General features: G+C 46.5%; 1 protein-coding gene across 4 annotated transcripts in view; it reads left to right on the top strand.

Annotated features, from left to right (window-relative positions):
* Positions 1–11614, top strand: part of TMCC3 (transmembrane and coiled-coil domain family 3) — a 283853-nt gene extending 272239 nt beyond the window's left edge. For all 4 annotated transcript variants that reach the window (XM_066368626.1, XM_066368628.1, XM_066368625.1 and 1 more), the window contains exons 2-4: positions 262–1178; positions 3317–3452; positions 9585–11614. In XM_066368626.1, the coding sequence (XP_066224723.1) occupies positions 262–1178; positions 3317–3452; positions 9585–9887 (1356 nt within the window). In that variant the 3' untranslated portion in view covers positions 9888–11614. The remainder of the gene's footprint in view (positions 1–261; positions 1179–3316; positions 3453–9584) is intronic.
* Positions 11615–13198: the final 1584 nt, after the last annotated feature.

Below are 13198 nucleotides of genomic sequence, written 5' to 3' on the forward strand. Positions count from 1 at the left end.
ACTGTTAACCTCATTCCATTATGCAGTTCTACCCTGGCAACCTAAAGTTACCATCTTTACGGACAAAATGTGTATACCCCGGGAGAGCCGAATCCCACAGTTAGTGTACCTGGTACAGGAAGGACTTGGGCTTGAAGGGATAGTAGGGAGTTTTTAAAAGTCTGGGACTTAACGTATGTCTCCTCTGTGTTCACAGATTCCATCACAGTCACTCTCTCTTTGACTTCAAACCTTAAAGTTGCATCTCCTGCCCTTTTTCAGGTAGAACGTCATGACATGAATACCCTCAGCCTGCCCCTGAACATACGCCGAGGCGGTTCGGACACCAACCTCAACTTTGATGTCCCCGATGGCATCCTGGACTTCCACAAGGTCAAGCTCAGTGCGGACAGCCTGAAACAAAAGATCTTAAAGGTGACAGAGCAGATCAAAATCGAGCAGACAGCCCGTGATGGGAACGTCGCAGAATATCTGAAACTGGTCACCAGCGCCGACAAACAGCAGGCCGGCCGTATCAAGCAAGTCTTTGAGAAGAAGAACCAGAAATCAGCTCACTCCATTGCCCAGCTGCAGAAGAAGCTAGAACAGTATCACAGAAAGCTCAGGGAGATCGAGCAGAACGGAGCCTCCAAAAGCTCCAAGGACATTGTCAAGGACAACCTGAAGGACATCCAGCACTCTCTGAAAGATGCCCACGCCAAGTCTCGAACTGCTCCCCACAGCATGGAGAGCAGTAAGTCCGGCATGCCTGGGGTCTCCCTCACCCCGCCTGTCTTTGTCTTCAATAAATCCAGAGAGTTTGCCAACTTGATCCGGAATAAATTTGGCAGTGCAGACAACATCGCTCACTTAAAAAATTCTTTAGAGGAATTCAGGCCTGAGGCGAGCGCCCGGGGCTACGGGGGCAGCGCGACCATTGTAAACAAGCCCAAGTATGGCAGCGATGACGAGTGTTCAAGCGGCACTTCGGGCTCAGCCGACAGCAACGGGAACCAGTCCTTCGGGGCCTGCGGAGCGGGCACGCTGGACAGCCAGGGGAAGCTCGCCATGATCCTGGAGGAACTGAGGGAGATCAAGGACACCCAGGCACAGCTGGCTGAGGACATCGAGGCGCTGAAGGTGCAGTTTAAGCGAGAATACGGTTTTATTTCTCAGACCCTGCAAGAGGAGAGATACAGGTACTGTATTTCAAGCTATTCTCTGGAATGCATGTGGGCAAGCATGAGTTGCTGACTGCAGAGAGATTGCTTGACAGTGATAGGCTAATCTTTGTGTTTCTCACAACGAGGAATATGGGCCAGAAGGCATTTAGGAATCAGTAGTTCCTTCCATACTTCTTCATACATAGCCTGACAGTTGGGAGACAGACACTGCGTGTGCGGGTCTCTTAAACTATCACTGCAGTCTGTGACGCGTTGTGCATATTAAGCTCCTGATTCAGTGACTTCTGTTGGGAAGTTTTATTACACTAGTTCACAGAGCTGTATTTGGCTTGCCTCCATAATAAGTATCCAGTGAAAAACTAATTCATTGTCCAACAAGGCAGATTATATTTGGTACATCAGTCTTAAAGTCTTTACATAGCATATTTTTTTTAACTTATCGTATTTTGCTGATTAAACTTTTCTCTCTCAGTGAAGCATGTTCAAAAGAAATTTTAAGATGAAAGTATACATTTCAAATCTGGATTATTCAGGATGGGGCAAAAGTAGGTTTACAGTTGTAAGGACGTAAAACAGTTTATTCTTGTACTGTTTATTAATTATTGTATTATTTTCCACTTGAACAGCTATACACCTACTTTTGCCCCACTCTGTGTTAGCTAATTTTAAGTCAAGTGTTTTGTAGGCTGACTTTTATGTGCTTATAGTTTGTTAATAAAAAAAAGTACATGTGCCCGAATATGAGGTAGCTTTCTACCATTTTCCCAGTAAAAAGATCCACCAAAGGGTTTTTTTGGTCAAAATGAACATGTTAACTTATAATAATGTAGATAAAAAAGTGAATACCTATCACATAATGCAGGACTTAAATTTTAAGTTTTTCTTACATGTTTTAAATCTAATACATGGTTTTATATATGGATTAATTTAGAAACATGGGTTTTTTTCAGCTCATATCTTATGAAAGTTTTTTAAGCTTTCCTCGTGCATCTTCGACTTTGGTTTCTTTGACACATAAGAGTGATTTTTTTAAGTCACAAATTTTCCAGAGAATATTAACCTTAATTCCATTCGAATAGTTTGGGATACAGTACACTTTGAATTGACATTTTATCCCAAGTCACAAATACCCATTTACTTAAATTTAGGATAATTTTTGTTCTTACTTGTTATGTAGTTATATTTGTAATCGCCATGGGTTAGCCACCGACTATATTCCTTACTTTAAGAGATCTTTACAAGGCTTGTTTATAACACCAACATTGGGTACCTATTAAGTGCTACCTGAGAATAAGCATTAAATATGGGTGGGTTTTTTGGTCTCATTTTTTTTTTAAATGATTCTAGCAGGTGATCTAAATAGCATCTTAAAACTGGCGTTGATCAGAGTTATTTCAGGCTAATGCATCTTCCCCAAATAGTGCTTTCTGTTTCTGGTAAGTTTATGTAAATGTAAGACAAATCCCTCTTCTGCAGAGGATGAGGGCTGAGAATGGGAATATTTGTGCCTCTGTTACCTTAGATTTGTACTTTTGGAAATGCCACCAGACAAGCCGTCGGTAATTTATAACGAGCTTAATTTGTGACTGCCCTTAAGTTCCAAGGGCTGAAATGGGCATTCTGAATCAGTGTGTACACTGGGAAACGGTGGGCTCCAGTGTAGCAGCTGGTTCTGTCCTTATAGGCACTCTGGCACATGTGAGCTGGGTGCCATGAACCACTGGTCACTGTGGGGCCGAGGAGGGAAGGCCACCCGGAGGCCAGTGGGTCCTTGCCTTGAGCAGGACCAGCCAGCCCTGCTTCCTGACAGGCCACAGTGAACGCACCATCACCGCCGTCTGTCCTGTCATCATCTCCGCCAGCCAGGGTGCTGGTCTGCCCTGGGTGGAAAAGCTGGATTCGCTTTGCACCAAAGCTCGGTGGCGAGGACAGAGTTAGGGCTGCAGGGACCGGTCTTTTCTGGAGTGGGAAGTCAGTGTTACCCAGAGGTCCATTTGTCACAGCTAGGCATTTCTTCTGGAAACACAGTCGGCCAGGAGATGGAAATGAGCCAGGCGGCACTGGTAGTGGTGGGATATAAAGGACATCATTCTAGAATGTGCTGTCAGAACACCTTTGAAATGTCCTCAGAATTCAATTCTCTCTTTACAAAGGTACGAGCGACTAGAAGACCAGCTCCATGACCTGACAGACCTGCACCAGCACGAGACGGCCGACCTGAAACAGGAGCTGGCCAGCATTGAGGAGAAGGTGGCCTACCAGGCCTGCGAGCGCTCACGGGACATCCAGGTGCCTTTCCCCTCGGCATCAGGGCTCACGCAGGCTCTTCCCAGCCCTGAGTTCTTTCAGCAAACTAAGGACCTTCGCCCTCGGCCCTAAAGGGCCTCTGGGCACATGGAGCAAACATTTCTTCTCTACCTTATTAACCCCATGAGCTCATGCTATAGACTAGAAATGTTTAATCTTTTCATCTCGTGGCACACATAACCTAATTACTAAAATTCTGGCCCTGGCCAGTTGCTCAGTGGTAGAGCGTCAGCCCGGAGTATGGATATTCTGGGTTCAATTTCTGGTCAGGGCACACAGGAGAAGCAACCATCTGCTTCTCCACCACTCACCCTCACCCTTCCCTCCGTCTGTCCCTCCCTTCCTCCCTCCCTTGCTCCCTTCCTCTTTTCCTCCTTCGCCCTCCTTCCTACCCTCTCTTCCTCTTTCTTCCTCTCTCTTCCTCTCTCTTCCTCTTCCTTCCTCTCCCTTTCTCTCCCCTCCTCTCCCTTTCTCTCCCTTCCTCTCCCTTTCTCTTCCTTCCTCTCCCTTCCTCTCCCTTTCTCTCCCTTCCTCTCCCTTTCTCTCCCTTCCTCTCCCTTTTCTACCTTCCTCTCCCACAGCCATGGCTCAATTGGTTTGAGCACATTGGCCCCAGGCACTGAGGATGGCTCTGTGGAGCCTCCTCCTCAGGTGCTAGAAAAAGCTTAGTTGTGAGCATGGCCCAGATGGGCAGAGCATCAGCCCCAGACGGGGGTTGCCAGGTGGATCCTGGTCAGGGTGCATGCAGTAGTCTCTCTATCTCCCCTCCTTCTCACTTGGAAAAGAAAAAATGAAATAAAATTCTGTAGGACACAAAAATACATATATTTTGCCAATCTGACAAATAGATATATTTTGATTCTTTCATACCAGACAGCTATTATTGTGTTAGGTGTTACCATTTTCTTTGACAATCTAAGGGAAAAAAGATGAGTGCCTAAACAGTCAGGTGTTACATGTTTTAAAAATTCTTGCAGCACACTGGTTCAAAATCACTGTTATAGATGTTACTGGGTAAAGAAGCTATGTTCTGTTTACTCTCTGCCCAAATAGTTAATACATTTATTTATTATCTATCCCCAAGCTCATCACCTGTATCCTACTCTCCTTACCATAACCAAGATTTTTAAAAATTCAAAAAAATTTTAGAACATAAAACATCTTGCTTTTTCATTAGAAGTTTATATCATTGAGCAGCTTCACCCATTTTGCCCACCCACTATCTCTGGCGACCAACAGTCTCCTGTTTCTATGAGTTCAGTTTTTTTAGATTCAGTGTATAAGTGAGATCATATAGTATTTGTCTTTCTCTGTCTGACTTATTTCACTTGGCATAATACCCACAAGGTCCATCCATGTTGCAAATGACAGTATTCCTTCTTTCTCCTGGCTGTATCGTATCCCATTGTAGTATAGTACCATATTCTCTTTCTTCATTCCTCAACAGACCCTTACGTTATTTCCATGTCTTGCCTAGTGTAAATAATGCTGCAGTGAACATAGGGTGTGGCCATCTCTTCAAGATACTGATTTCATTTCCTTTGGGTATATACCTGGAAGTGGGTTTGCTGGATCATATGATAGTTCTAGTTTTAATTTTCTGAGGAACTGCCATACTGTTTTCCCCATTGGCTATACCAATTTACATAACCTCTGATTGCCTTTCTGAAAAAAAAAAATTATATTCTTTGAGTGATACTCAACTTTATCTTTACAAGTTTTCTTTGTAGCCAGTGGTTAAGTTCTCTAGACCCACTTCACAAGGGAGACACTGAAACCTCAAGAGAGCTTTCTCCCACAGTGTGTGAGCTGGTGATTCGGCGCCCGTGTTTTGCTCTACTCTTTCAAGGGCTGAGCCTGTGCTGATCCGTCATGGGTGCTTGGACGTTCTGGGCGCCAGGCATCAGACAGCTGGTGGGAAATGCTAGCCTGAGGACGGCTGTACAGAAGACACTCGAGGGTGTCCTCCCCTGCTCTGGGTGAAGAGATAGCTTCGCCACTGACTGCCTGAAAAATTTTGAACTCGTTTAAATGTTAAGTGTTGCCAGGTGAACCATGCAACACTTTGTTAGATCATTGTGTTTTAGAACATGTCTGGGACGACTCTGGATTATATATAAATACGTGGTTTTCTTATTTAGGCCGTCATTTGGATTAATATTGTTCTTCCTTTTTTAAAGAACCGTACTATAGGGGTGGACGGGGAAGGGAAAGGGAGAGACTTCACATAGGGAGCTTAAAAATTCAGAAGAGTCCTCTCAACATTTTTCGGCTTCATCTCTAGTTCAGAAGGGCAAAGAAGACACCTGTGTGAGTGGCTGGCGGATCTTTCTTGTTATGATAGTTAGAATCGTGGCTCTATGACTGTGTGACCCTGGACAGGTCAGCTCTCTGTGCCTCAGTCTCCTCATCTCTAAAATGGAAATATGAATGAGCTGTATCTCCTGAGGCTGTGGGGAGGATTAAATGGGATGATAATGTCAAGTACTTAAATCTTTGCCTGACACATAAGCAGTCAAAAAATAAATGCTCTTTATTCTTTTTATCATGCTGGTGAGTAGCCATCTTTCCCAGGGCTTTTAGCAGTGAGGCCTCTTCAACCTTGTGCTTATCCCCTGTTTCTTTTGTTCTCAGAGGCAGGGTGAGATGCGGGGATGGGCTGGGACAGGTGAGGGGGCTGCTACCTGTGGGGATGCGAGCATTTGTTGTTATTTTAAGCGAGTATTGAAGTTTGGTTTTTTTACCCTGAATTTCCCATGAAAAGAGTATAAAAGATAATCCTGTCCCCTTTGTCTTTATCCACAATAAGCTAAATACTGGACCCGCACAAGTACTAAGGATTGAGTACCTCATGGGTCCAGTGACTAAAGGTCCTTCCAATACATTGCTTAATATTTCTGGATTTTTCTTTTGGTAAAAAAAAAAAAGAAAAGAAAAGAAAGATAACAGTTCCAAGGCAATTCTAGGACCAGTCATTTTACACATTCATCAAAGACGAATTTGTGGCCCTGCCTAGTTTGCTCAGTAGTAGAACATCAGCCCAGCGTGTGGAAGTCCCGGGTTCAATTTCCAGTCAGAGCACACAGGAGAAGCGCCCATCTGCTTCTCCACCCTTCCTCCTATCCTTCCTCTCTGTCTCTCTCTTCCCCTCCCACAGACAAGGCTCCATTAGAGCAAAAAAATTGGCCCGGGCGCTGAGGATGGCTCCAGGGCCTCCGCCTCAGGCGCTAGAATGGCTCTGGCAGCAACGGAGCAACACCCCAGGTGGGCAGAGCATCGCCCCCTGGTGGGCACGCCAGGTGGATCCCGGTTGGGCACATGCGGGAGTCTGTCTGACTGCCTCCCTGCTTCTAACTTCGGAAAAATACAAAAAAAAAAAAAAAAAAAAGATGGAATTTGCCCACAATGTTGATCTTTTATCCTGTCTGTCACCTCTTCCATGCCATGTCCAAAATGAAGGAAACCTTGGGCCTAAGCGTTTGAAAAAAATACATGATTTCTGGGCATTGCCTATCATAGAGAGCCAGCATTTTTAAGAATGTGAATATCTGAAGAAGTTTCACCGTTTGTTGGTAGCCTGTATAATGAAAGTTACTATAATAACAGCAAACCCTGTTTGTTGGCCCATAGGGTGTAGTCAGAGGAAGGAAAACAGATCACGCTAGAGCCGTGATTTTAAACGTCATACTGTTTAAAACCTGAAAAGATGACTGTGTTTTAATTAAGCAGACACATATTGGTGAATGAGTTAGACACTGGGCTAGTGCAGTGGTTTTCAACCCTCTTCTATTTGTGGACCAGTGAAAATAGGAGGATTATTTCAGAGACTGCTAAGGCAGAAATCACGCTGAGCATAAATGAATTGACTAAGATCATTGGATCTATAATTTTCATACAGCATCAGGGTGGGTAACTTCTTTGCAGACTGGCACAAAAATCTCTGGCAGACCAATCTATGGACCAGCAGTTGAAAAACACTGGGCTAGTGAACTAAGAGGAGCTCGTTGTACTTTCTCTACTGGGGTTCTCTTCTCTCACGAGAGAGACTAAAGGTCTTTTCTCTTTTTTTTTTTTGTATTTTTTTTTTGTATTTTTCTGAAGCTGGAAACGGGGAGAGACAGTCAGACAGACTCCCGCATGCGCCCGACAGGGATTCACCTGACACGCCCACCAGGGGGTGACGCTCTGCCCCTCCGGGGCGTCGCTCTGCGGCGACCAGAGCCACTCTAGCGCCTGGGGCAGAGGCCAAGGAGCCATCCCCAGCGCCCGGGCCATCTTTGCTCCAATGGAGCCTTGGTTGCGGGAGGGGAAGAGAGAGACAGAGAGGAAGGAGAGGGGAAGGGTGGAGAAGCAGATGGGCGCTTCTCCTTGTGCCCTGGCCGGGAATCGAACCCGGGACCCCTTGAACGCCAGGCCGACGCTCTACCACTAATGTCTTTTCTCTTTCAAGCCTCATATCCCATAACCCAGTGTCCTGAGTGTTGAGCCAGTGTGTAGCACCTGCTGTGTGCTTGGCACTGGCTTCCTGCTGGGGATGACAGCGCAGTGGGCCCAGCCCTCCTCCTCACGCAGTGATGGCCTCTTGGTTAGGGAAGAAGGCTAAAGGAAAGCCTGTGAAGAGCGGACGGAGCGGGGAGGAAAACGCCCCAGATACAGCGCTCTTGCATATACAGTGGCCCGGAGCATGCTCCTTGACAGAACCCGGAAAAGCCGATCTGGCCAGGGCACCGTTGAGGGGACAGGGGGCTGGCATGGAGTGAGGCAGGACAGAGGCACTGGGCCAGAGCTGTGTTACAGATTTTAAATTTTTACAAAAAGGAATGACATCAGATATGCATCTTTCAAAGATCATTTGGGCTGCAGTGTGGAAAGTGGGTTCATGGGGTTGAGAATCAAGAGGATGTGTGGAAAAATCTGTCATTGTGGACAAGAGATCCTGGTGGGTTAGACGGGGGTGGTGATTATGGGAGGGAGAGAAGTGGACCGGTTGAGATAGATGTTAGTTGTCGTATCGATGGAGCTGGGTTAGGGTGTTGATGCATCCCTCTCAGGCTTCCAGTGGGAGGAACTGGGCAGACTGGGCGCTGGTTTCTGAGCAGAGGAACACCGGCAGGGAAGCAGGGTTGATGGCAGGTGCGGAGAAGGGGCAGGACGTGAATGCACATTTGGACATGAGAAGATCAAATGAAGATGTCAAGGAGGCATGTAGATATGTGAGTCGACCTCAGAAGAGACAGCTGGGCTAGTGGTATAGTTGAGTCATCTGTGTCTTAGTCATTGAAGTCTTGAAGTCAGCGGGATCTAGTGGGAATGCGTAGCCTCAGACAGGGTCTTGAGTAATGCAGCGTTCCGAGAGCAAGCGAAAGCGGAGGGGTCCCGCAGTCGGCCCTGCGCCCACCCTCTCCCTCCCTTCTCCACCAGCTGGTAGTGGATGCCCACAGCCCCTGAGCTGTGAGGTAAGGACTAGCAGTTGGAGGCCTGACCTGTGGTGGCACAGTGGTTAAAGCGCTGACCTAGAACACTGAGGTTGCCAGTTTAAAACCCTGGGCTTGCCCAGTCAAGGCACATACTTCCTGCTCCTCCTTCCTTCTCTCTCACTTTCCCTTTCTCTCTCTCTCTCTCTCTCTCTTTCCCTCTCCCCTCCCTCCCTATCCTTTACTCCCTCTCCCTCCCTCTTCCCTCTCTAAAATGAATAAATAGTTTTAAAAAGGACTAGCAATTGGAGATATCACCTACTCCCTGGCTGGCAGTAGACAACTGTCCCGATATGGAACCCCACCCCTCTTCTGGTTGGTCCCACCTGGTGCCAATATTTTATGCGCTTTATTTCATATGTACGTAGAGTAGTCAAAATACTTAACCGTAATTTCTCATTTTTGGTATTTTTATGGTTGTAGACCCATGCTCATTCTACCTAACATAGCAGAATAAAGTGAGCCATGGGGCTCTCGTTTTCTTTCTTTGCTGTCATCGTTGTCATCAGCAGCTTGGCAGTGTGACGGTGTTCAGCATCACGCACTCTGAGCCGGGGGCACGCGTGCCCTTCCGGACAGACGCTCCCCTGCTGCCCACGGTCTCACAGCATTTGATCCTTGCTCTTCCTTTCGCCCACAGGAAGCCTTGGAGTCCTGCCAGACTCGCATTGCGAAGCTGGAGCTCCACCAGCAAGAGCAGCAAGCTCTGCAGACAGACACGGTGAACGCCAAGGTTCTCCTGGGCAAGTGCATCAACGTGGTCCTGGCCTTCATGACTGTGATCCTGGTGTGCGTGTCTACCATCGCGAAGTTCGTCTCGCCCATGATGAAGAGCCGCTTCCACATTCTTGGCACCTTCTTTGCTGTGACTCTTCTTGCAATATTTTGTAAAAACTGGGACCATATTCTGTGTGCCATAGAAAGGGTAATAATACCCAGATGAAGCCACTGGTTCCCGCCTTTCATGTTTCCTCAAGTTTTTATTTTAAAGAGAACTCTGTGCATACTACCAAATTTTAAAATGGACAGTTGTGCCAGCTGCAGATGACCACAGGGACTGGGACTGCGTTGTAAATAACTACAGCTCTCTTAGCTCAGTAGCAGTTGCCAGCTCAGTCCCTGGACCTGGCTAACGTGAATCTGTTTCAAAGCTCTCCCCGTGTTAACTCACTGCCTTAATCAGACCAGATTTCCTGCCAGCCTGACTTCGCCCAGTGTGGTAAATCTCTGGTTATTGAGCACTTGGCATAATTAGTGACTCAAAAAAAAGGGAATTTCAGTCTCTTTCTGTCTCTCAAGTCTCTATCAAAATTGAGCTCACTGTAGTTAGTGGTCACGTGTTCCCTGAGTCCTGAAAGCAGCAGGGATGTGGCAGGACTCAAGGAAGGGAAGAAGCACAAGAGCGCGTTGGCCGTGTTGCACACTCACGGCCTGTGGAAGTGCTGTAAATCCCCCGGGTACTCCGTCCCAGTGGCCCGCCATCGACCGTGGGTCCCGCAGGTGCAGTGTCCACAGTGCTCACTTGTGTGTGACTCTCCGTACATGGAAATCTTATTACACACCTGTTTATCCACCCAAAGTCTAACTTACTTGTTCTTTTGCACTTTAAATGGTAAGACGAGAGGATGTGTGAATGGGGCTTCTGCCTCCTCCTGCCCACAGAGCCGTACACCTGATTTCATCTTAACTGGCTGTCGAATGCCCAGCCTCCAAAGCATGTAAAATGCTTCCAAATCTCTCATCAGACTGCGGCTTTAACATTAATTTGGGGGCCTTGTGAGCACTACTCCACAGATGTGTGATTTAACAAACCTTAACTGTGATAAGCCCCCTGGGAGAAGGGAATTCATGTTATGATTGCGAAGCTCACTCAGTGAATGAAAACACGGGCTCGTCCTGCAGGGGGTTTCTCTTCTTGAAGAAGAAAAACAGAATCATAGTTTATGAAGCTAAGGTGCACGAAGGTAGGAACACTGGAAGCAGGAGGGAAATTGGATGGCAGCTAGATTGGTGAGAGCAGTTCACATGGATGGAGATTGAGAGGGTCCCCTTTAGGACCCTGAGAGACCGCAAGCATCAGGTAAATCTGATGCAGTGTCTGAGCCCAGGGTGCCATCTGTCTCCCAGGATCTCACTGAAAATAACTTCTAAGATAACAGAGTGGCCACCTTTCCCCTGAGTAGCAGCGTTCAAAAGTTAACATCTTTGGCCTGTTTGGGGGATGCCAGTCACTGTCTTCAGCCCAAGTGATAATGTTCCTCTAAGGTGCGCAGAAAAGAAGTCATAGAAGAGTTTCAAGGAGATTGTTCTCCAGCCCCTCCTACCACTCACTGTTCTCTGAAGGCATAAAGATGCATGTTAGTGCGCGCTTTCTTTCAGAAAACTTCAAACTGCCTGAGTTTAAGTCAAGTGCAATATTTTGCAAACAGCTGCTTTTAGGGAAATCTGAAAATAATGTGACGGTGTGCCGTGGTTTGAGAGAATGAAACCGTCGAGTGTTTGGTACAAGTCCAGTGTGTGTGAGACGCCTGCAACGCAAAGGTTCTTTGTTTTTGTTTTTTTTAAGTTTACAATTCAGTGGTTTTAATCAGTTCACAAACTTACACAACTATCACCATTGTCTAATTCCAGACCTGAGCTTTTTAAAACAATAAACGTGATTTCATGATATGATTGGCTATAAGTATTTTGGGTTCAGGGAAGAGGAAGTCACTAGTCCCACTCCTATCTTCATGGCTGTCTCTGTTCACTGTCAGACTCTCCCTCACTCTCACAAGTTGACTGTACGTACACTGTGATCCATCACACCCAGGGGACGGAAACAGGGTCCAGGTCCAGTGAAAGGGGGGGAAAAAGAATGGCGTACTTCCTTTTGCTTTTATATATATTTTAATGGCCAGCATTCCCCTCTCCCCTGTGGGTAGCAGTCTCCATGGTTCCGAGGGCTGGGTGTAACTTAACAACACCTTGCACTGAGCTGAGCTGGGTCCTGCTGTTAGTTTAGCAAGAATGGCCGAGAGCTCCGTCACCAGGAGGATGGAGGAAGACACCGGCCTCCTCCTGCCCCCACACTCCACTCCACGGTTCAGCCCAGCGTGTTGGCTGGGACACTTCTGAGACCGGCCATCCGTGTGTCCCTGCCAGTGAGAGAAGTGAAGGAAGTGGGAAGTGGCACATCCCGGCCCCTCCGGGAGCAGTTAACAAGCTGCTGGAAACTGGCTGTCTTCTGAAATACTGTCGCGTCGCAATCATCGCACCTCATTATGAATTCTTTTTAGAGAATTCATATTTTCAGTAATTCTTATTAGACATCGGGTAAGCTTATTTTCGCCTACACAGAGTATTTATTTTAGAGTCTTGTTGAAAGTTCATGAAGCCTTCTAATAAGATGATATACCCCCAGGGAGATTTTTACTCTCTGTCACTTATTATTCTCTTAAGGAGTAAACCCTCCCACTGCTTGTTTCCTGCACTAAGGAAATGAAATAAAATTGCTAAGTATACAATTAAAAATAGTGATCAAGCTATGACATACCCCAGTAGTGAGTATTGAATTTACATTTAAGCCAGCTGGTCCCTTTTCATCACCTTGCATTGGTAGTAGACATCTTGTTGCATACCTGCTAAGAAGGGAGACCAGCTGAGGGATGGGGAGGCGCCTGCTTGTTCAGTGAACCAACTGACTGATTTTAGATGCTGGACATTGGAGTCTAGCGCTGGGTTTTTTAGGTGACATTTTCATGATCACCAGGAGAATGGTAGTTTGCTGAGGACAAAACAAAAACCTAAAAATATTCCCTTGTGGGTTTTGAATGGACTAGTCCAGCTTATATTTTGAGTATAATTAAGCCAGAATAAAATGCCCTTTCCATCCCCACCCCACCCCCCAAAATAAACATTCAAACCCACAACGAAGCAGTAAATAAAAAGACTCCATTGCTGACTTGGGCGGTGGAAGTTGCCAGTGTGTACTCTTCACGGTTTTACGTACTTGCTGTGACCTCTTGGTCGACTGAACTCTTCTGAAACCCCTCCTCCTGTCGCGTCAGCCCATCTTGCTGGCGTCCTCTCTGTCACTTACATCCGTGTGATTTTAGCCCCTCTCCTGCTTCATCATTCTCGTTTGCATTGAAATATTGTCCCACTGCGGATGTTGGCTCCCCTGCCATCCCTCTAGCACATCGGGTTTAATTATGGGTTCAGTCATAGTGACGGGGAACTAGCTTCCCTTGGGCAACTAATTACTTTTGTCCT

This window comes from Saccopteryx leptura, chromosome 2 (genome assembly GCF_036850995.1).
Source record: "Saccopteryx leptura isolate mSacLep1 chromosome 2, mSacLep1_pri_phased_curated, whole genome shotgun sequence".
Lineage (NCBI taxonomy): Eukaryota > Metazoa > Chordata > Mammalia > Chiroptera > Emballonuridae > Saccopteryx > Saccopteryx leptura.